The sequence below is a fragment of the Xenopus laevis genome, chromosome 7L, assembly GCF_017654675.1.
Source record: "Xenopus laevis strain J_2021 chromosome 7L, Xenopus_laevis_v10.1, whole genome shotgun sequence".
Lineage (NCBI taxonomy): Eukaryota > Metazoa > Chordata > Amphibia > Anura > Pipidae > Xenopus > Xenopus laevis.
In genome coordinates this window covers 138,887,178-138,910,619 of record NC_054383.1, presented here as the reverse complement: position 1 = coordinate 138,910,619, position 23,442 = coordinate 138,887,178, and the positions used below count along the sequence as shown (strand labels likewise).

At 46.9% G+C, this 23,442-nt stretch overlaps 1 protein-coding gene across 19 annotated transcripts in view; it reads right to left on the bottom strand.

Moving 5' to 3' along the window:
* LOC108696834 (eukaryotic translation initiation factor 4 gamma 3) overlaps nucleotides 1–21,793 on the bottom strand; it is a 51,353-nt gene extending 29,560 nt beyond the window's left edge. For 15 of the 19 annotated variants that reach the window (XM_018226491.2, XM_018226495.2, XM_018226493.2 and 12 more), the window contains exons 1-3: nucleotides 21,330–21,792; nucleotides 6,034–6,112; nucleotides 1,763–1,894 (exon numbers count right to left, since the gene is read on the bottom strand). In XM_018226491.2, the coding sequence (XP_018081980.1) occupies nucleotides 1,763–1,894; nucleotides 6,034–6,112; nucleotides 21,330–21,457 (339 nt within the window). In that variant the 5' untranslated portion in view covers nucleotides 21,458–21,792. Of the gene's footprint in view, nucleotides 1–1,762; nucleotides 1,895–6,033; nucleotides 6,113–7,508; nucleotides 8,120–19,558; nucleotides 19,784–21,329 lie in introns of those variants that run through there. The other 4 variants (XM_018226494.2, XM_018226492.2, XM_041569913.1 and 1 more) reach the window with 4 other exon arrangements.
* Between the last annotated feature and the right edge of the window lie 1,649 nt (nucleotides 21,794–23,442).

Sequence of the window (23,442 nt, the reverse complement as noted above, 5' to 3'; positions counted from 1 at the left end):
ATCACTCATGTATTATAAGGGATAATGTACCCCCTACTGTAAATGATAAGGATATTAGAAGTCACTGAGGGGTTGTTCTATGACCATATAAAGACACAAGGCTGCAGGCTGAGTTATACAGGGAACTCTGAGTATCACTCATGTATTATAAGGGATAATGTACCCCCTACTGTAAATGATAAGGATATTAGAAGTCACTGAGGGGTTGTTCTGTGACCATATAAAGGCACAAGGCTGCAGGCTGATTACCTGGGCAGTGTTACTTATCACCATTCACAGGATATAAAGGGAAGGTTGTGGCTATTTTCAGAAAGAGAGGACTGCCAGTTATCCTGAGAGTTACCAGGATTTTATTATAAGTACAGTGAGTAAAGCACAACACAAATGACAGATATGCTGTATCAGTTGCCATATTCTGCACCAATCCTTCCCCCAAATATCAGCTACAGAGTAATCCACAGGCATTTCCGCCACACTCTGCAGCCAAGGGACATGCACCTCTCTCCACTATCACTTTCCCTTTAAGAAAATCTTTGCATTGTTTTGTGCCGACGCAGCAGTTGGGGGGGGGGGGGGTGACTCATGGCTTTGCCAGTCCCTTCCACTAGGCCCATGTGACTAATGAGTGGGCACTTTGTGTGTTTATAGCAAGTGACACAAGGGCTGTGAGCAGTCAGGCCCAGCAGCTGTGTATCCTCCTACGCACTTACTTACCTATAAATAACCTCCCACCTTGTACCGGGCACCCGCACCCATGCACTCCCAAACATTCTCCCATCTGTGCCACCCCCACCGACAGCTTCAACCCAGGGGCTCTATCATTACCTGGAACTCCTATATATCGGGGGCTTCTATCAACTTACAGCAATTAAAAGTACCCAGCACCACAACAGCCCGGCACACACAAATCTGTTATACAGATAGCTAGAATCTCAGCTGCCATAAAGCAGGACAGGACTGCTGCTTACAATGGGGATCAGATAGGATCTGTGCAGCCACTGGGACAGAATGTTCTGTTATACAGATAGCTAGAATCTCAGCTGCCATAAAGCAGGACAGGACTGCTGCTTACAATGGGGATCAGATAGGATCTGTGCAGCCACTGGGACAGAATGCTCTGTTATACAGATAGCTAGAATCTCAGCTGCCATAAAGCAGGACAGGACTGCTGCTTACAATGGGGATCAGATAGGATCTGTGCAGCCACTGGGACAGAATGTTCTGTTATACAGATAGCTAGAATCTCAGCTGCCATAAAGCAGGACAGGACTGCTGCTTACAATGGGGATCAGATAGGATCTGTGCAGCCACTGGGACAGAATGTTCTGTTATACAGATAGCTAGAATCTCAGCTGCCATAAAGCACGACAGGACTGTTGCTTACAATGGGGATCAGATAGGATCTGTGCAGCCACTGGGACAGAATGTTCTGTTATACAGATAGCTAGAATCTCAGCTGCCATAAAGCAGGACAGGACTGCTGCTTACAATGGGGATCAGATAGGATCAGTGCAGCCACTGGGACAGAATGTTCTGTTATACAGATAGCTAGAATCTCAGCTGCCATAAAGCAGGACAGGACTGCTGCTTACAATGGGGATCAGATAGGATCTGTGCAGCCACTGGGACAGAATGTTCTGTTATACAGATAGCTAGAATCTCAGCTGCCATAAAGCAGGACAGGACTGCTGCTTACAATGGGGATCAGATAGGATGCAAACTCCTGGCTGATGGTGCCTTAAAGCCGATAGCGGGGGCTCACCTGTGAGAGTCCTGGGGAGGAGGCATGTCCTGGAGGGGTGGCAGCCAGATTGGGGTGTCCCTTGGTTAAATCATGTGTAGAATAGGGAGATGGAGCTGGAGGGCCGGGCTGCCTGGCTACCTGTGCTGCAACCTGCAAGAGAACAAGAGCAGAGTGAGACGCAGGAGACGTACCTGTGCAGGTGGAGGGAGTTTCCAGCTGCCCATGTTTGTTAGTAAGACAAGATACACAGGACACTGCTGCTGCCATGTTTGTGCAATGGGAGGAGTCTGATTTCCTTCCTGCTCAGATGACTCCTCCCTAATGTGCTGAAATGTAATAACCACATAACTGGCACCTGTGCACCCCTACCTTCCCCATAATGAACTCATCTATAAATCTAGTAAATATTATTCCATTCCCTGTTCTGATGATGTGAGGCTGGTATGGGGCATAGAGCAGGGGCCCCCCATAGTCACTGCTCACGGATACAGCTGTGCATTGCCTGGAACATTAGGAAAAGCCAAACTGGGAATAATTAACCCCTGACATTCTGAAACGAGAGTCACATAGTTCCAATGGGGTGTCAATCCCTGTGAGCTGTTCTTACCCAGGCAGCCACTAGGGGGAGGTAATGGGAAGTTACTCAGAGCAGGTAGTAACATAGTGTGGGCATGTGCCAGGCTGCAGGTGAGATCCCAGTGCTCCCAGTAACTGTCCCTTATAGGAACCAGAGAGCACTGCTAGTAAGGACTTCGCTGTCACTGCATTAAGTCAACATTTTGCCCCCAAAGACCCTTCTGGTGGATCCTCAGCAGCTCATGATCCTGCTGATCCCTAAATAAGGGATTTAATCCGCTTTATTGCATTTAAAGGGGATGTTCACCTTCCAAACACTTTTTTCAGTTGTTTTCAGATTGTTCCCCAGAATTAAAGACTTTTTTCAATAACTTTCCATTATATATTTTTTACAGTTTTTCCATAATCTAAGAGTAAAGTTGAATGTTTGTGTCTCTGGTGTTTGAGTGACAGCTCAGTAATTCAGGTGCAGATTCTGTATTTACAATTTTACAACATTTAGTTGCTACATTTAGTTGATACAATTAGTTGATCCATTTCTCAGCAGCATCTCTGGAGTATCAGTAACTATTGTATCAAGTCTAACAGCTGCCTGTAATGAAACCCAGAGATTCTGCTCAGCAGGGACAAACATAACAAATGGATCAACTAAATGTATCCATTTAAAACAGTTTCCAGGGTCGGCGACCCCCCCCTGCCAGAGCTGCTTTAGAAGGTGAAAAATGTCACTTTACACTTCAATATTAGAATAACTGTGACACATAGAAAATAGAAAGTCATTGGAAAAAGTTATTTCTAGTGATTGATCTGAAAACAACCCTATAAGCCTCTATTCTGTCCACATGGAGACTCTCCTGGCCGACACTTGCACTGCTGTGTGCGACTGCTCAGTCTCCTACTGTCTGTCACTCTCTCTAGTGTCATTTAATCATCCGGTGATGAAGGAACAAAACATTCAGCCTTCCCATGACCACCTTGTAACAACCACGGAGATCAGCTACCAACCATTGATCCCAACTCTGTATCTTCTGGAGGGAGATTGCATTCACTAACCATGGGAAAGAGAACAGCCCAGGAGCAGGAAGTACAGAGAATCAGAGCTCTGTACCTGGGTAAGTACTGGGGGAGATTGGATCCATTTACCCAGGGGGAGGTTCCTGTCTGACCATGGGAAAGAGAACAGCCCAGGAGCAGGAAGTACAGAGAATCAGAGCTCTGTACCTGGGTAAGTACTGGGGGAGATTGGATTCACTTACCCAGAGGGAGGTTCCTGTCTGACCATGGGAAAGAGAACAGCCCAGGAGCAGGAAGTACAGAGAATCAGAGCTCTGTACCTGGGTAAGTACTGGGGGAGATTGGATTCACTTACCCAGGGGGAGGTTCCTGTCTGACCATGGGAAAGAGAACAGCCCAGGAGCAGGAAATACAGAGAATCAGAGCTCTGTATCTGGGTAAGTACTGGGGGAGATTGGATTCACTTACCCAGGGGGAGGTTCCTGTCTGACCATGGGAAAGAGAACAGCCCAGGAGCAGGAAGTACAGAGAATCAGAGCTCTGTACCTGGGTAAGTACTGGGGGAGATTGGATTCACTTACCCAGGGGGAGGTTCCTGTCTGACTATGGGAAAGAGAACAGCCCAGGAGCAGGAAGTACAGAGAATCAGAGCTCTGTACCTGGGTAAGTACTGGGGGAGATTGGATTCACTTACCCAGGGGGAGGTTCCTGTCTGACTATGGGAAAGAGAACAGCCCAGGAGCAGGAAGTACAGAGAATCAGAGCTCTGTACCTGGGTAAGTACTGGGGGAGATTGGATTCACTTACCCAGGGGGAGGTTCCTGTCTGACCATGGGAAAGAGAACAGCCCAGGAGCAGGAAGTACAGAGAATCAGAGCTTTGTACCTGGGTAAGTACTGGGGGAGATTGGATTCACTTACCCAGGGGGAGGTTCCTGTCTGACCATGGGAAAGAGAACAGCCCAGGAGCAGGAAGTACAGAGAATCAGAGCTCTGTACCTGGGTAAGTACTGGGGGAGATTGGATTCACTTACCCAGGGGGAGGTTCCTGTCTGACCATGGGAAAGAGAACAGCCCAGGAGCAGGAACTAAAGAGAATCAGAGCTCTGTACCTGGGTAAGTGCTGGGGGAGATTGGATTCACTTACCCAGGGGGAGGTTCCTGTCTGACCATGGGAAAGAGAACAGCCCAGGAGCAGGAAGTACAGAGAATCAGAGCTCTGTACCTGGGTAAGTACTGGGGGAGATTGGATTCACTTACCCAGGGGGAGGTTCCTGTCTGACCATGGGAAAGAGAACAGCCCAGGAGCAGGAAGTACAGAGAATCAGAGCTCTGTACCTGGGTAAGTACTGGGGGAGATTGGATTCACTTACCTGGGGGTCCCAAGTAGGCACACCACCGCTGGCTAGGTATTTTTTTATTAAATAAATTCATACAATAAAGAAACAAACCATAATAAAATTCTCAAATTACCATAAAATTAATGACAGGTTAAATAAGTCCACTTAAGATACCCACCACCAGAAGACTCCCTCCCCATTCCACCCATAAGAGGACGGCCAACTATCAAAGTCCACCCCTTTGTCCATATTGACCGCCTCCCCTCCCCCTCACCAATTCCAACAACACCCAATGGATAGCCAGTTTCAAAGTCTTATCTCTGTCCAATCTGGCTTCCATTCCCCTCCACCAAACCAAAATATCCAGAGCCCACCACAAAAAAAAAAACCCAGAATCATGTTCTTGAAATAAAAATATGACAGCAATAAAAAAAAAAAAAAAAAAAGAGAGACTCCTTATAGAAAGAGAACTGCCATGGCTCGAAGGCTACCTCCATAATGATCTTATAGACCATAACTCTCCCATGATGGATATAACAATGCTCTCAGGAGTCGCATCTGAACCAAAAGTATAACGACATTGCCCATAGTCGGAACTTATATACTGTGATCAGCAGGTACAGCGTCTCGTGGTCATGGCTGCGATGTCTGGCTGACACTCCATAGGCCAGTTCAGCATAGCCCAGGGTGTGCAGGAGCGGAGCATATAGAACTCGGGAGACCTGAGAGCACCCTCTTTGCCAAGGGACAATGCTGCAGAAAATGCTCCTGGGTCTCCTCCACATCACACCCCCCCGGGGCAGTTTTGGTCGACCACAGACAAATACTTGATATTCTCCCTGACAAAGAGCTTTCCGTGAGGGGAGAGCCAGGATAGGTGAAATAGCTTGAGTGGCAGCCTTTTGCTATTGAAGAAGCGCAAGCTCCCGTCCCCAATGCAGTCCTTCAAAGTGAGAGGAATAGTAAAGTAGACATTTAGCACCTCATGTAAAGAGCACGCTGGGAGGTTGTACCAAGATCATCTACTCCATATCCCAACTCCTCAAGGACAAAGTAAGATGGAAGATGACCATGTCGCACCCGCTTCACCCCATCGCCCTGTAACCATTTACCTACAAGAGGGAACACCCAGGCCCTGACATTACCTTCCCACGGAACGTCAGTTCTTTGGCCCAGATGCACAAAGTTAACCTTTAGGAAGATGGTGCCACAGAAGGTCACTGAACACAACAGGTCCAACCCTCCCTCTTTTGTCTGCAGGTAAGTGATCCCTCTTTATACATGGCGCTGGCTAGGTATGTAAGACACAGGCAAAGGAATGCTATTGGCTACTGGCCTGGGGGAATGCGCCGGTACTTACTGTGCTGTAGACGGCAGACACGGCCGAGGGGGTGAAGATTCGCTCATCGAGGGTCTGTTGCAGGGCTCCCCTGGATATTCTGTGATGCAGTCAGTTAAGGAAGGCAAGGCTTGATTGGGCATTTGTGCCCATGCCACGGTGATCAATAAAGGCACCCGTTACAGATCTATAATAGACATGAACTACAACTCACAGAATCCTTAGTAAACTATGTCAAAGCCACTGGTGCCACTACTTGTGCACTGCCAATAAGGAACCCACGGCACAACAGTGAGAGCACAGGTAGCACAGCAGTCACTATAGTAATAGTTGTGGCACAGAAACAGCAGCCTTCACCTTGTGCTACTGATATAGAGAACAGCACCGGCATGTGGATACTGAGCCCCCTGAGGGGGAATAATAATAATAATTATCAGGGATTCCCCATGAAGAAGTCAGAGAACAAGAAGCCCCTGTTATGCCCCTGGGAGGTGGCACAGGCCAGAGAAATAAGGAGATACAATGTGGCGCTTGTTCTGGGAGCCAAGATAATCCATTATTCCTTCCCAGCCAATCCCCAAGCATTAGAGTGTCAGCTGCTCGATACAGTACCAATGCCAGCCTGGACACCCCCCACCCAGAACCTGCAGTACCAGCCCATTCCCTGCCCACACACAGCAACACTGGAGCCAATATTACAATGTGTCTATTTCTTTAATTGGGTCACACAGGTCCCCGAAAACAGTCACCCCACTTGCAGGGAAGTCTTATTGTCAGACTCAACATTTCTTTGGCTTTAGATCCCTTTAATGTCCCTGAGTAAAGCAACTCCTTCTGTACATTATTTCCCATAATCTTCCACAAGCTGTTTTATTCTCTTCAGAGAGACCTGTGTATGTCAGTCTGTATGTCAGTCTGTATGTCAGTCTGTACTATTCCAGTGATGAGTGGGAGCAGATTCCTTAGCAGAGGAAACAATGGCACTGACCCAGTGAATCATATCTACATCATCCAGATAATGACTGTATAACCTTCTCTGCCTACCTACCCCTTTCCCTACATACCTACCCATCTAACCCATTGTGTTTACCCACATACCCCTCTGCCTCTGCCTACCAACCAATCCCTCTCTACCTCTACACCCCCCTCACCCACCTACCGCTATGTACTTACATATAACGATGCACCAGTTTCTATCTACATACCTAGCTCTCTCCCCCCCCCTTATTCCATAAGAATCTAAACAAGACCAACTTTAGTCTATGCCTCAGCCACAGGCCTGCGGGTTATGGTAAATCAGCTCATTATAAATGAAGGACAGCTCATAGAGGCCCCCCCAAATCAATCCAGCAGCCACGTGGTGCCGCCAGCAATAGAATGAGCCACTGACCTTAAATGACAGGGAGCCCATTGGTTAGTGGTCTGAGCACAGCAGATATAAAGAACCAATCAGAAGGCAAACAATGCAGCCAATAGAGTCACAGTGTGGCCCCTACCTGTATGTATGCTCCGGCCTTCCCCATCACATACTCCCACAATTCCCTGCTCTCCCCTCGCTCCAGGGAAAGCCACGGCCCATTCAGATCCGTTTCCAATACAAAAGATTCCAGAGTCGCGTCCCACAGTTACATGCACAGAGATGGGGGGCAGTGGGGCTCCGAGGGGGGTAAATGAAGACTGGAGCAGTCAGGCTTTGGGCTTCTCTGGTGTAGAACTGCCGGCCAGTAGCCCAAGGTTACACCAACTGAAGACTGGAGCCCAAGGTGCAGGGAGTTAGAGACTGGAGCCGACAGGTGTTGTTTCCCAGGGTGTATAGAAGGTGCAGGGAGTTAGAGACTGGAGAAGACAGGGAGTGATGAGAGAGGAGACGAGTGTTGCTGCTGGTGCAGTACGAGAGTAACTGAGAGGTGCTGGGGAGAGGGGAAGATAAACACAAGGGTGCAGGGAGTGCGGAGGATGACGAGAGCACAGCCTGTGAATTACCCAGCATGCCCGGGGTGGAAAACAAGCTCCGTAACGCAGGGGACACGGCAGCCCAGACGGGGAGGAACAGAGCAATGTGCCGGGGTTACTTGAGGTCGGAACATGCAGTGTTGTTGTCAGGCAGATTCTTTACACAAAGCAACAGACTGAGAGGGGACGGGATTGGTGGGAGCTGCTGTGCAGCAATGTGTGTACCCTCCCTCCCCTAAACTAACCTTACCCTTTCACTGGCACCCACAGGGTTAACCACGCACCACAGCCCAATGGAGAAATGAGAATAATAATAGTCTAGATTAACCCTTCCCTGCACATGAGAAAAGGGGTGAGAATGATGTTAATTAGGGGGTGCAAAACTAGTTGGGCTTTGTGATACCCAAAATCGGCTTGTACTGGCACATTAAATGAATGAAGGGACGGGGCTTATTAGCAAAGTGACAAACTGCAGGGATGGTGCAGCACTATATGCCAACTAGCCCCTTGTATAGCCACCACTAATCACATGCTAGCCACAGGGCACACTCACATTTACTATCAGCTTCATCTTCTCTCCGGCTTAATGACGCCTCGAATACGTTCTACCTCTTAATCTCTGGGTTCTACCAACCAACTCACCCCCTGCCCCATGAACCCCCACACTGGTTCTACCCAACTGTAACTCCCCCACACATCCAACACACTGACCCTCAACTCTCTATTTGCCCCAGTCTCAGCGTCTGGGCCAACATCTCATGATCCACTTCATTTAATTAGTGAGTACTCTAGCAATAGAAGCACAATTCAGCAGGATCAGCCCCTAAGTTTGCTCATAGTCTGTACAGAGAGATCCCATAAAACTATGGTACATAGGTATTCCCTGTACTAAGCACAATTCAGCAGGAACAGTCCCTAAGTTTGCTCATAGTCTGTACAGAGAGATCCCATAAAACTATGGCAGTATAGGTATTCCCTGTACTAAGCACAATTCAGCAGGAACAGTCCCTAAGTTTGCTCATAGTCTGTACAGAGAGATCCCATAAAACTATGGTACATAGGTATTCCCTGTACTAAGCACAATTCAGCAGGAACAGTCCCCTAAGTTTGCTCATAGTCTGTACAGAGAGATCCCATAAAACTATAGCAGCATAGGTATTCCCTGTACTAAGCACAATTCAGCAGGATCAGCCCCTAAGTTTGCTCATAGTCTGTACAGAGAGATCCCATAAAACTATGGTACATAGGTATTCCCTGTACTAAGCACAATTCAGCAGGAACAGTCCCTAAGTTTGCTCATAGTCTGTACAGAGAGATCCCATAAAACTATGGCAGCATAGGTATTCCCTGTACTAAGCACAATTCAGCAGGAACAGTCCCCTAAGTTTGCTCATAGTCTGTACAGAGAGATCCCATAGAACTATGGCAGCATAGGTATTCCCTGTACTAAGCACAATTCAGCAGGATCAGCCCCTAAGTTTGCTCATAGTCTGTACAGAGAGATCCCATAAAACTATAGCAGCATAGGTATTCCCTGTACTAAGCACAATTCAGCAGGATCAGCCCCTAAGTTTGCTCATAGTCTGTACAGAGAGATCCCATAAAACTATGGTACATAGGTATTCCCTGTACTAAGCACAATTCAGCAGGATCAGCCCCTAAGTTTGCTCATAGTCTGTACAGAGAGATCCCATAAAACTATGGTACTGTACATAGGTATTCCCTGTACTAAGCACAATTCAGCAGGAACAGTCCCTAAGTTTGCTCATAGTCTGTACAGAGAGATCCCATAAAACTATGGCAGTATAGGTATTCCCTGTACTAAGCACAATTCAGCAGGAACAGTCCCTAAGTTTGCTCATAGTCTGTACAGAGAGATCCCATAAAACTATGGCAGCATAGGTATTCCCTGTACTAAGCACAATTCAGCAGGAACAGTCCCCTAAGTTTGCTCATAGTCTGTACAGAGAGATCCCATAGAACTATGGCAGCATAGGTATTCCCTGTACTAAGCACAATTCAGCAGGATCAGCCCCTAAGTTTGCTCATAGTCTGTACAGAGAGATCCCATAAAACTATAGCAGCATAGGTATTCCCTGTACTAAGCACAATTCAGCAGGATCAGCCCCTAAGTTTGCTCATAGTCTGTACAGAGAGATCCCATAAAACTATGGTACATAGGTATTCCCTGTACTAAGCACAATTCAGCAGGATCAGCCCCTAAGTTTGCTCATAGTCTGTACAGAGAGATCCCATAAAACTATGGTACTGTACATAGGTATTCCCTGTACTAAGCACAATTCAGCAGGAACAGTCCCTAAGTTTGCTCATAGTCTGTACAGAGAGATCCCATAAAACTATGGCAGTATAGGTATTCCCTGTACTAAGCACAATTCAGCAGGAACAGTCCCTAAGTTTGCTCATAGTCTGTACAGAGAGATCCCATAAAACTATGGTACATAGGTATTCCCTGTACTAAGCACAATTCAGCAGGAACAGTCCCCTAAGTTTGCTCATAGTCTGTACAGAGAGATCCCATAAAACTATAGCAGCATAGGTATTCCCTGTACTAAGCACAATTCAGCAGGATCAGCCCCTAAGTTTGCTCATAGTCTGTACAGAGAGATCCCATAAAACTATGGTACATAGGTATTCCCTGTACTAAGCACAATTCAGCAGGATCAGCCCCTAAGTTTGCTCATAGTCTGTACAGAGAGATCCCATAAAACTATGGTACTGTACATAGGTATTCCCTGTACTAAGCACAATTCAGCAGGAACAGTCCCTAAGTTTGCTCATAGTCTGTACAGAGAGATCCCATAAAACTATGGTACATAGGTATTCCCTGTACTAAGCACAATTCAGCAGGAACAGTCCCCTAAGTTTGCTCATAGTCTGTACAGAGAGATCCCATAAAACTATGGCAGCATAGGTATTCCCTGTACTAAGCACAATTCAGCAGGAACAGTCCCTAAGTTTGTTCATAGTCTGTACAGAGAGATCCCATAAAACTATGGTACATAGGTATTCCCTGTACTAAGCACAATTCAGCAGGATCAGCCCCTAAGTTTGCTCATAGTCTGTACAGAGAGATCCCATAAAACTATGGTACATAGGTATTCCCTGTACTAAGCACAATTCAGCAGGAACAGTCCCTAAGTTTGCTCATAGTCTGTACAGAGAGATCCCATAAAACTATGGTACATAGGTATTCCCTGTACTAAGCACAATTCAGCAGGAACAGTCCCTAAGTTTGCTCATAGTCTGTACAGAGAGATCCCATAAAACTATGGTACATAGGTATTCCCTGTACTAAGCACAATTCAGCAGGAACAGTCCCTAAGTTTGCTCATAGTCTGTACAGAGAGATCCCATAAAACTATGGCAGCATAGGTATTCCCTGTACTAAGCACAATTCAGCAGGAACAGTCCCTAAGTTTGTTCATAGTCTGTACAGAGAGATCCCATAAAACTATGGTACATAGGTATTCCCTGTACTAAGCACAATTCAGCAGGAACAGTCCCTAAGTTTGTTCATAGTCTGTACAGAGAGATCCCATAAAACTATGGCAGTATAGGTATCCCCTGTACTAAGCACAATTCAGCAGGAACAGTCCCCTAAGTTTGCTCATAGTCTGTACAGAGAGATCCCATAAAACGATGGCAGCATAGGTATTCCCTGTACTAAGCACAATTCAGCAGGAACAGTCCTCTAAGTTTGCTCATAGTCTGTACAGAGAGATCCCATAAAACTATGGCACATAGGTATTCCCTGTACTAAGGACAATTCAGCAGGAACAGTCCCCTAAGTTTGCTCATAGTCTGTACAGAGAGATCCCATAAAACTATGGCAGCATAGGTATTCCCTGTACTAAGCACAATTCAGCAGGAACACATTAACATGCTGGTTTTCTGTATCTCATTCATGTTCAGTGAGAGGCAGTGCAGGGTAAGTAGCCAGTGAGGACAGGACAGTGGCCACACAAGACAGGAGAGCCCGTGGGATAAGTAGAGGAGCCGGCCCAGGAGACTTGTTTACAGGGGAAGGAGCTGGTTACACAATTACAAGCTGATCTCAGTGGCCACATGACTCGGATGTGTTTGTGTCCCAGCAGAACATTCACATTGAGTTCCTGGGAGTGCGGGGAGTTTCCCAACTCTAAGAGAAGGGGGGAGACGCTGCACAACTTTACCCCCAGTATTAGTAACTACCCCCCCAGCAACCCTTATACACAGGGACAGTTACTGAAGAGCCGAGTATCTCATGAGTAACAGCAAAGCAACCCGTGGCTCATCAGCTCATTTTATAGCAGTTACAGCCGTGGGCCGGTAGCAGGGCCAGTGAGGGGCCAGTGTGAGGGTCACATGTTGTATCTGTGGCAGGTAAGTGTGGGCCAGTAAGTGCAGGAGGAGGAGCCAGTTCATTACAGTGGGAGGGTCCCTGGGTTGATTAGCAAGAGCCAGGCACATTTTGTATTCCATTGTACTGCACAGAGTCAGCCAGGGACTAGAGAAGAACTGTAGGGACACGCCTGCCACTGCTCAGGGGGAGAATTGCTAATTATCTATCCCACCTGCTGGTGGGGGTAAGTGTGGGGGTGCATGTTGGGGTGTAGGTAAGTGTGGGGGTGCAGGTGGTGGTGGTTCTGGTTGGGGGTAAGTGTGGGGTGCTTGTTGGGGTAGGTGTGGGGGTGCAGTTGGGGGTAAGTGTGGGGGTGAAGGTGGGGGTAGGTGTGGGGGTGCAGGTGGGGGTAGGTGTGGGGGTAAGTGTGGGGGTGAAGGTGGGGGTAGGTGTGGGGGTGCAGGTGGGGGTAGGTGAGGCAGCACTGGGACCACCCCCAATAGAATGTAAGGCTACCTAGTGAGTGTGGCCATTAATGACACAATGTTGGCACTTGCTGAGAAACAGGAGAACAAAGAGGCAATTGAGTGAGAGACACTGGCAGTACCAGCCCCTCACTTAACTGATCTCATACGGATCATTGTCCCACATTCCTGGCTCTATACAGTCCAAACAGAACCGACAGTAACTGCCCCAGATATTAGTCTCACTTCTGCCCAGTACCCCAAGCCCATGTCTGGAGTTTCTCTCCCAAATAGCCATGTGCCAATCCCCTGCCCTGGGCTCCTTCTGCCACTGCCTAAAAAACAAAGCAACTTGCTATTCCCACAGGGTCTGGGACCCTAAACTTGCACTTCTCTCAGCTATTACATCAAGGGCCCCAAAGGAACAGTTCAGTCTAAAACTAAAAACGGGGTAAATAAATAGTCTGTGCAAAATAAATAATGTATCTAATATAATTAGTTAGGCAAAAATGTAATACAGTGGTGTGAAAAACTATTGGCCCCCTTCCTGATTTCTTATTCTTTTGCATGTTTGTCACACAAAATGTTTCTGATCATCAAACACATTTAACTATTAGTCAAAGATAACACAAGAAAACACAAAATGCAGTTTTTAAATGAGGGTTTTTATTATTTAGGGAGAAAAGAAATCCAAACCTGTGTGAAAAAGTAATTGCCCCCTGAACCTAATAACTGGTTGGGCCACCCTTAGCAGCAATAACTGCAATCAAGCGTTTGCGATAACTTGCAACGAGTCTTTTACAGCGCTCTGGAGGAATTTTGGCCCACTCATCTTTGCAGAATTGTTGTAATTCAGCTTTATTTGAGGGTTTTCTAGCATGAAGCGCCTTTTTAAGGTCATGCCACAACATCTCAATATGATTCAGGTCAGGACTTTGACTAGGCCACTCCAAAGTCTTCATTTTGTTTTTCTTCAGCCATTCAGAGGTGGATTTGCTGGTGTGTTTTGGGTCATTGTCCTGTTGCAGCACCAAGATCGCTTCAGCTTGAGTTGACCAACAGATGGCCGGACATTCTCCTTCAGGATTTTTTGGTAGACAGTAGAATTCATGGTTCCATCTATCACAGCAAGTCTTCCAGGTCCTGAAGCAGCAAAACAAGCCCAGACCATCACACTACCACCACCATATTTTACTGTTGGTATGATGTTCTTTTTCTGAAATGCTGTGTTACTTTTACGCCAGATGTAACGGGACGCGCACCTTCCAAAAAGTTCAACTTTTGTCTCGTCGGTCCACAAGGTATTTTCCCAAAAGTCTTGGCAATCATTGAGATGTTTTTTAGCAAAATTGAGACGAGCCTTAATGTTCTTTTTGCTTAAAAGTGGTTTGCGCATTGGAAATGTGCCATGCAGGCCGTTTTTGCCCAGTCTCTTTCTTATGGTGGAGTCATGAACACTGACCTTAATTGAGGCAAGTGAGGCCTGCAGTTCTTTAGATGTTGTCCTGGGGTCTTTTGTGGCCTCTCGGATGAGTTGTCTCTTGGGGTCATTTTGGTCGGCCGGCCACTCCTGGGAAGGTTCACCACTGTTCCATGTTTTTGCCATTTGTGGATAATGGCTCTCACTGTGGTTCGCTGGAGTCCCAAAGCTTTAGAAATGGCTTTATAACCTTTGAAATTGAACTCAGGTCTGATAAACCACAGTTACGTTATTTTTTAACAAGGGGGGCAATCACTTTTTCACACAGGCCCATGTAGATTTGGAGTTTTTTTTCTCCCTTAATAACGTAAACCTTCATTTAAAAACTGCATTTTGTGTTCAATTATGTTATCTTTGACTAATAGTTAACGGTTTTTGATGAGCAGAAATATTTAAGTGTGACAAACATGCAAAAGAATAAGAAATCAGGAAGGGGGCAAATAGTTTTTCACACCACTGTATATAAAGGCTGGAGTGAGTGGATGTGTAACATAATAGCCAGAACACTACTTCCTGCTTTTCAGCTCTCTTGCTTTCCAGGCAGTAACCAATCAGAGACTTGAGGGGAGGCCACATGGGACATAACTGTTGCTTTTGAATCTGAGCTGAATGCTGAGGATCAATTACAAACTCACTGAACAGTTATGTCCCATGTGGCCCCCCTTATAGTCACTGACTAACTCAGAGTTAGAGAGCTGAAAAGCAGGAAGTAGTGTTCTGTTCTGTTATATTACACATTCACTCACTCCAGCCTTTATACATTACATTTTTGGCTAACTAACTGTATTAGATACATTATTTATTTTGCACAGTCTATTTATTTTCCAAGTTTTTATTTTTATACTGAACTGTTCCTTTAAAGGGGTTGTTCACCTTTAAATTAACTGTTAGTATGATGTAGGGATTGATATTCTGAGACAATTTGCAATTGGTTTTTATTTTTTATTATTTGTGGTTTTTGACTTATTTAGCTTTTTATTCAGCAGCTCTCCAGTTTGCAGTTTCAGCCATCTGGTTGCTAGGCTGCAAATTACCCTAGCAACCATGCACTGATTTGAATAAGAGACTGGAATATGAATAGGAGAGGCCTGAATAGAAAGATGAAAGATTTCCGCAGGTATCTGGTTGCTAAGGTCCAAATTCCCCTAGCAACCATGCATTGATTTGAATAAGAGACTGGTATGTGAACAGAGGGACTGAATAGAAAGATGAGGAATGAAAAGCAATAACAAATTAGAAGTAGCCTTACAGAGCATTTGTTTTTTAGATTGGGTCAATGACCCCCATTTGAAACCTGAAAGAGTCAGAAGAAGCAGGCAAATAATTTGAAAACTATAAGAAAAAATAAAGACCAACTGAAAAGATTCATTCATAACATACTCAAAGTTAACTAAAAGGTGAACCACCCGTTTAAGTCATAACAGGGTTACAGATGAGCCAAGTCTCCCCTAGTCACTAACACCAAACCTTTCTGACCCCGGGCCCTGTGTCCCTGCACCTCCTTCTTACTGTTTCACCTACCTGCAAACCTGACTCATACGTGACATTTTATCACTTTCACAATCACGTGCAAAGACTAATTTAGTTCATGCTAATGACTTACCCTCACCTGCCCCAACTCCTGCAACAATATGGCACCTCCCTCCTCCCATATGTATAAATACAAATATACAGAGAAGGAATGTTCTGGGCACACAATAAGCTATACCCTCATACTGTACTGTCTAAGGGAATCAATATGGCACCTCCCTCCTCCCATATGTATAAATACAAATATACAGAGAAAGAATGTTCTGGGCACACAATAAGCTATACCCTCATACTGTACTGTCTAAGGGAATCAATATGGCACCTCCTCCTCCCATATGTATAAATACAAATATACAGAGAAGGAATGTTCTGGGCACACAATAAGCTATACCCTCATACTGTACTGTCTAAGGGAATCAATATGGCACCTCCTCCTCCCATATGTATAAATACAAATATACAGAGAAGGAATGTTCTGGGCACACAATAAGCTATACCCTCATACTGTACTGTCTAAGGGAATCAATATGGCACCTCCTCCTCCCATATGTATAAATACAAATATACAGAGAAGGAATGTTCTGGGCACACAATAAGCTATACCCTCATACTGTACTGTCTAAGGGAATCAATATGGCACCTCCTCCTCCCATATGTATAAATACAGATATACAGAGAAGGAATGTTCTGGGCACACAATAAGCTATACCCTCATACTGTACTGTCTAAGAGAATCAATATGGCACCTCCTCCCATATGTATAAATACAAATATACAGAGAAGGAATGTTCTGGGCACACAATAAGCTATACCCTCATGCTGTACTGTCTAAGAGAATCAATATGGCACCTCCTCCCATATGTATAAATACAAATATACAGAGAAGGAATGTTCTGGGCACACAATAAGCTATACCCTCATACTGTACTGTCTAAGGGAATCAATATGGCACCTCCTCCTCCCATATGTATAAATACAGATATACAGAGAAGGAATGTTCTGGGCACACAATAAGCTATACCCTCATACTGTACTGTCTAAGGGAATCAATATGGCACCTCCTCCCATATGTATAATACAAATATACAGAGAAGGAATGTTCTGGGCACACAATAAGCTATACCCTCATACTGTACTGTCTAAGGGAATCAATATGGCACCTCCTCCTCCCATATGTATAAATACAAATATACAGAGAAGGAATGTTCTGGGCACACAAATTAACTATACCCTCATACTGTACTGTCTAAGGGAATCAATATGGCACCTCCTCCCATATGTATAAATACAAATATACAGAGAAGGAATGTTCTGGGCACACAATAAGCTATACCCTCATACTGTACTGTCTAAGGGAATCAATATGGCACCTCCTCCTCCCATATGTATAAATACAAATATACAGAGAAGGAATGTTCTGGGCACACAATAAGCTATACCCTCATACTGTACTGTCTAAGGAAATCAATATGGCACCTCCTCCTCCCATATGTATAAATACAAATATATAGAGAAGGAATGTTCTGGGCACACAATAAGCTATACCCTCATACTGTACTGTCTAAGGCAGGGATCCCCAACCTTTAGAACCCGTGAGCAACATTCAGGAGTAAAAGGAGTTGGGGAGCAACACTAGCATGAAAAATGTTCCTGGATGCTAAATAAGGGCTGTGATTGGCCATTTGGTAGTCCCTATGTGGAATATCAACCTACATTGAGACTCTGTTTGGCAGTACACCTGGTTTTTATGCAACTAAAACTTGCCTCCAAGTCTGGAATTCAAAAATAAGCACCTGCTTTGAGGCCACTGGGAGCAACATCCAAGGGGTTGGAGAGCAACATGTTGCTCGCGAGCTACTGGTTGGGGATCACTGGTCTAAGGGAATCAATATGGCACCTCCTCCTCCCATATGTATAAATACAAATATACAGAGAAGGAATGTTCTGGGCACACAATAAGCTATACCCTCATACTGTACTGTCTAAGGAAATCAATATGGCACCTCCTCCTCCCATATGTATAAATACAAATATACAGAGAAGGAATGTTCTGGGCACACAATAAGCTATACCCTCATACTGTACTGTCTAAGGGAATCAATATGGCACCTCCTCCTCCCATATGTATAAATACAAATATACAGAGAAGGAATGTTCTGGGCACACAATAAGCTATACCCTCATACTGTACTGTCTAAGGGAATCAGTATGGCACCTCCTCCTCCCATATGTATAAATACAAATATACAGAGAAGGAATGTTCTGGGCACACAATAAGCTATACCCTCATACTGTACTGTCTAAGGGAATCAATATGGCACCTCCTCCTCCCATATGTATAAATACAAATATACAGAGAAGGAATGTTCTGGGCACACAATAAGCTATACCCTCATACTGTACTGTCTAAGGGAATCAATATGGCACCTCCCTCCCATATGTATAAATACAAATATACAGTATGGCACATAATGTGTAGTAGGATGGGTTGGCACAGATACCCACACAACAATAAATGAAACTATATGCCAGCCAATCCCTATCTGGTAGGTGGACTGATGAATAATAAAGGGTAAGTGTGTGGTGCCTGATTTTAGTGTGGGGTAAACGGGGTTCTTACTTAATTAACCCTATATTGCTGTGCCACATAGACCCTCCCCTCTGGCCCATGGCCAGTTAGAACGGAGTAGTGGGTGTGGCCTAATGGTCCTTGCCCAGAAGCAGTATAGGATGGAGGTAGCCAACCACAGCTCTGCCCTCATACTGGGAAATATAAACTGTAGCTCTCTGTCAAGTCTGGCCCTCAGCTGATTGGCTGCCATCGTACAGAGGAGAGTGCAGGGGCCATCCTGGGGAAAGAGGAGGTGCTAAGAGAGATTTTGATTGACAGCACAAAAGTCAATTCAAATTCCTTCTAATTGTTAAAGGTGCATAATGGGAAACATTTGTCTGCTTTAAAGCGATTAGTTATATTGGCGGAACATGCAACTTCCCCTTTAATTGTAGCTGATAGGTTGTTGCACTATTGCAGACCCCACCCACTTACCCATGATTCTGTGCGGGTCACATGGTACAAGTGAAAACAAAACACACAGGGGTATACGGAGCATTTCACATACATCACACGTTATTACAGGGCCTGTTAAACGCCTCTCAAAGTGGGGGCCAATTTATGGGGGAGCCAATGGTGAGAAAAGCTTCAAGATGGCGTCACAGTAACTGGGGGAACTAACAGACTCCCGGGACCCAAGCAAAACTCACATAGTAACTCAGCAAAGGCCCCCAAAACGGCATCATTGGGGTGTGGCACCCCAAGTTTCCCAGTACGTCGGGGCCCATGCTACTGAGGCTGATGGGAGGTGGAGGTATTTGGATCTCTGTCACTGCTCAGATTGTAAGCTCTAAGGGACAGGGAGTGTTTAATAATCAGTACTAACTATTCAAACAAGCTGTATATGTGCCTGTGCCCATGAGCTTACACTCTACAGGAAATGAACAAAACAGCGATGACTGAACAAACATGAATCAACGCAATGTGGCACCAGGGGTTAAATTGTAACATCCCACAGATGCTGAACTACAACTCCCACCCGAGTGTACATGCCCCGGTGCCAATCTCCAGTGCACTGTCCAGACCCCCAACCAGCCCATTGTAGCAGTGCAAGGGCAGCAGCAGGGAGGATCAGCAGTGACAATTAACAGGTTTCTAATTGACAATTATGCAAATAAGCCAAGTTCCACAATCCCCACAGCCACAAAGAGAAAGGTGCCACTTACCCGCCAGCGTGGCTCTCCAGACTGGGAAGTGGCACTGATCCCTCTCATCACACGGCCATGTGACCAGCGAGTCCGAAGGCAAGTAGTAGTCGTGTGGATTAGTGCAAAGCCCCGGGAGCTGCTGTGACTGCATTGCAGTGCTGACGGTGCAAGAGAGTGCAGAGTTCCAGACACGGGTAGAGCAGAGATGCCAGTCTGTGCCAGTGACACACGAGTTGTGACACACAAACACACACACACTGCCCAGTTGGAGCGCTGATGTGTCACACACCTCTATAAGCCAACACTGGGGGTTCCTGTGCCAGCAGCTGGGCATGAAACTTGTCAGTATTGGCACCAAGCAGAGGAGCCTGGGACTCACAGACAACCCTGTGCCACCATTACTTACTGTGCCAGTGGCCAGGACTCCACATGGGACTGTGCCGGGGCTCAGAGGGCAAACTGGGGCTACTGGAGACAAAGGGCACCGGCACGGGCATGAGCCCACAGTTTGGGGCAGACACTTAAACAGTTGCCACTGGAACTTTGGGCTGAGCAGTTACAGCGGGTAATGCCCACGGGCAGCAGTTTATTTTGCATTTGGCCCCGTGCTGGGCAGTTACTAGTCCTGAGTTTAACCGAAATCTGACAATTAACTGTCACCCTGCCAACGACACACAGAGAGGGCACCCACTTACTGGAACTTTATATGTACCCCCAGCGCTCTCCTCTGTACCCCCAGCGCTCTCCCCTGTACCCCCAGCGCTCTCCCCTGTACCCCCAGCGCTCTCCTCTGTACCCCCAGTGCTCTCCCCTGTACCCCCAGCGCTCTCCTCTGTACCCCAGCGCTCTCCCCTGTACCCCCAGCGCTCTCCTCTGTACCCCCAGCGCTCTCCCCTGTACCCCCAGCGCTCTCCCCTGTACCCCCAGCGCTCTCCCCTGTACCCCAGCGCTCTCCCTGTACCCCCAGCGCTCTCCCCTGTACCCCCAGCGTTCTCCCCTGTACCCCAGTGCTCTCCCCTGTACCCCCAGCGCTCTCCCCTGTACCCCCAGTGCTCTCCCCTGTACCCCAACTGACTGCATGCATTTCCCAGGGTTACATTCTATTCTCACTGAACATAACGGTCACTTTCCTAATGTAGCGGCACTGCACCCCTATATACCCCTGTGCCCCCCAACTCCCAGGAATGTGCCAGGTTATACTGTGAGTAAAAGTAACTTGTCAGTGTGCCCCCCCCCCCAAGACTCATCATCAGAAAAGCAAAACACACTGCACCCTGCTCTGTGCACCCCAACACTGTGAGCAGCACCCCGATTCTTTGATACACACGGACATCAAGTGAAACAGGTGAAACGTTGGCCTGTGCCCCCTGGCTGTGTCTGCATCAGGACACCCCATAAAGCAACAGGTGTAACCCCCCCCCCCCCCAATGAGACTCCCCACAAGTTGAGATCCTGCGCCCCATCAGCCACCAGTGGCCCCCCCCAATCACTTCACTCAATAACAGCCCCCAATCTCCATCCCACTGAGGTGCCACTGTCTGTACCCCCCAAATTAACTGCAAACATCACTGGAGTCAATGAGGGCCCCGAAAAATCAGCAGAAGTATCAGAGCCCCCCATGAGTCACTGAATGACTGGGCCCCCAATACTTCCCCGTCACAGAGGGGCCCCAGTGCAACCGGTGAGGAGCCCCAATACTTCCCTGTCACAGAGGGGCCCCAGTGCAGCAGCAGAGCCGGTGAGGGGCCCCATGTACGGGAGGGAAAGTAAAGGGAAAGTAAAAGGATACTGAGGCGGCGGTTGAAGGGCCCGGATGGCGGCGGAGGCCGCGGGGGGAGGGCCAAGAGTGGGGGGAGGGCCAAGCACTAGGGCTCCGGTGCCGGTCGGCTTGAGGGCCGCTTTCTGGGGGAGACTCATGACAGAGCGGGGCCCCCCGGGGCACAGGGGCAGTGGGGAGGCGGCAGGGGCTCAACACCCGATCCTCATGGGGGAGGGACACGGCCCAGGGGGGCGGGTGCCGCTGTCGCTTCGGGGGCTCCTCACAACCGGCCGATTTTCCTCACTCAGAAAGCGGAGCATCCAACATGGCGCTGCGTCCGCCTCCACTAGTCCGGCAGGACGGACTCTCGGCAACCTCCGGAAAGCTTCGGCTCCGCTCGGGGACAGGGCTGCCGGCCGGGGCGGGGATACCGCAGGGCTTCGGGCGATAGAGGTGGAGCCAGAGTAGAAAGATCGGAGGTACTCGGAGAAGGGGCGGGTCTAACGTGAAGTATATATAGGAAGGGGCGGGCCTAACGGAGAGTAAATACGGGCAGGGGCGTGGCAAGAGCTAGGAAATGAAACGTCTGGGAGAAGTGGGCAGGGCCTAGCTGTGACACACTGGAGAGGAGCCGCGTGACGTATTCCGGAGGTGACCAGGGAAATAGGGCGGGGTTAAAAGGAAACCTTCAGAAATACGTTCGGGTTAAGGAGGGAGGAGTTTTACATGGGCTCTTCAAGCCGGGGCGGGAGAGGAGCGAAATTGAAACTGGGCGAAATACGGGGTAAGGGGCGCGGCGAGTTGCTAAACTGAAAGGTGAATAGGCGGAGCCAAAACCCGATGTTGCTTTAGATTTGGAGATGAGGGCGTGGCCTATGCGTTCGGGAAAATCCGGTGGGGTTCGGAATGGCGGCTGTAGGAGAAGCTCTGTGGCGCCACCTGCCGGTCCTGGGCTGTAATTACCTGTGAGGAAGCGCCGGGCTCATAGACTGACATTTAACCCTGTGTTTCCTCGTATATCACAATCCAAGGGCCGGGGAATTCGATCTACTCCCTGAACCCTCCATAGAGCCCTCCGCTCCCACAATAACCCTCACATTCATTTATTAGGACTCATGTCCAGCTGATTTATACACAGGGGGCGCTTGAGTTAAGGCTGTGACCCATGTTGGGCAGTTGTGTCCCAATACACTAAGTACCACCCCCTCGGCTCCTGGCCCCGCCCCTGCGCTCTTTGCTACCGTTGCTTGTGTCGCACATATGGGCGGTGTAGCGCGGGGGCGGGGCTATTGCAGGTCACTTCTCTGATTGGTGATTTATTGGCTTTCAGCAACACAATAGCAATTATTTACATTGTAAATTCTGAAGCAAATAGGTAGAGTGTAAGCTCTTCAGACCAGGGCTTCCCCCGATGTTTCCACTAATGTCTGGCACAAAGATGTGGCCCCCCGCCATTATTTATGCACTAATCTCAACACATATAATTGATATATATATACACGTATACTGGCGAGTAGCGTATAAATAAATGGTCAGTATATGCCGCCATCATTCCCACATATCCTATATAATAAAGTTGAAGTGTCTCTGCGTCCAGTCCGTGGGATTGCGCTACTGCGCACGTGCCCCACGGACCGTCTCTGGCGCATTTTTTTTAGACTAGAACAATTCTGTTTTTATAAATGTTTGACTACATATGTTCTAGCGGCCGTTAATTTAACGGGCTTAATGTCTAGTGTTTTATATTACTGAACTGAGAGATGAAACAGCGGGAAGGAGAATATTTAATTACTACTCTCTGGGGCACATTTATTGAAATTAATCAAAAATATCAAGGTTTTTTTTGGGTGAACAGGTCCGTCTACTATTCGTATTTTTTCCCAAAAAAAAACTTACATTTTTCAAAGTCCACCAATTGACTCCAAGTAGGTTCTAGGAGGTCCCCCATAGGCTAAAACAGCAATTCGGCAGATGGGCGAATGATCGAAGTCGAATCTTTAAAGAGACCGTACATGATAAATTTTGATATTTGAATTTTAATAAAATTCTAATCGAATTTGAACTATTCACTAGTCGAAGTACACAAAAATTAGTTCGAAACTAGAATTTTTTTAAATTTGAATTTTCACTTTGATGATAAATC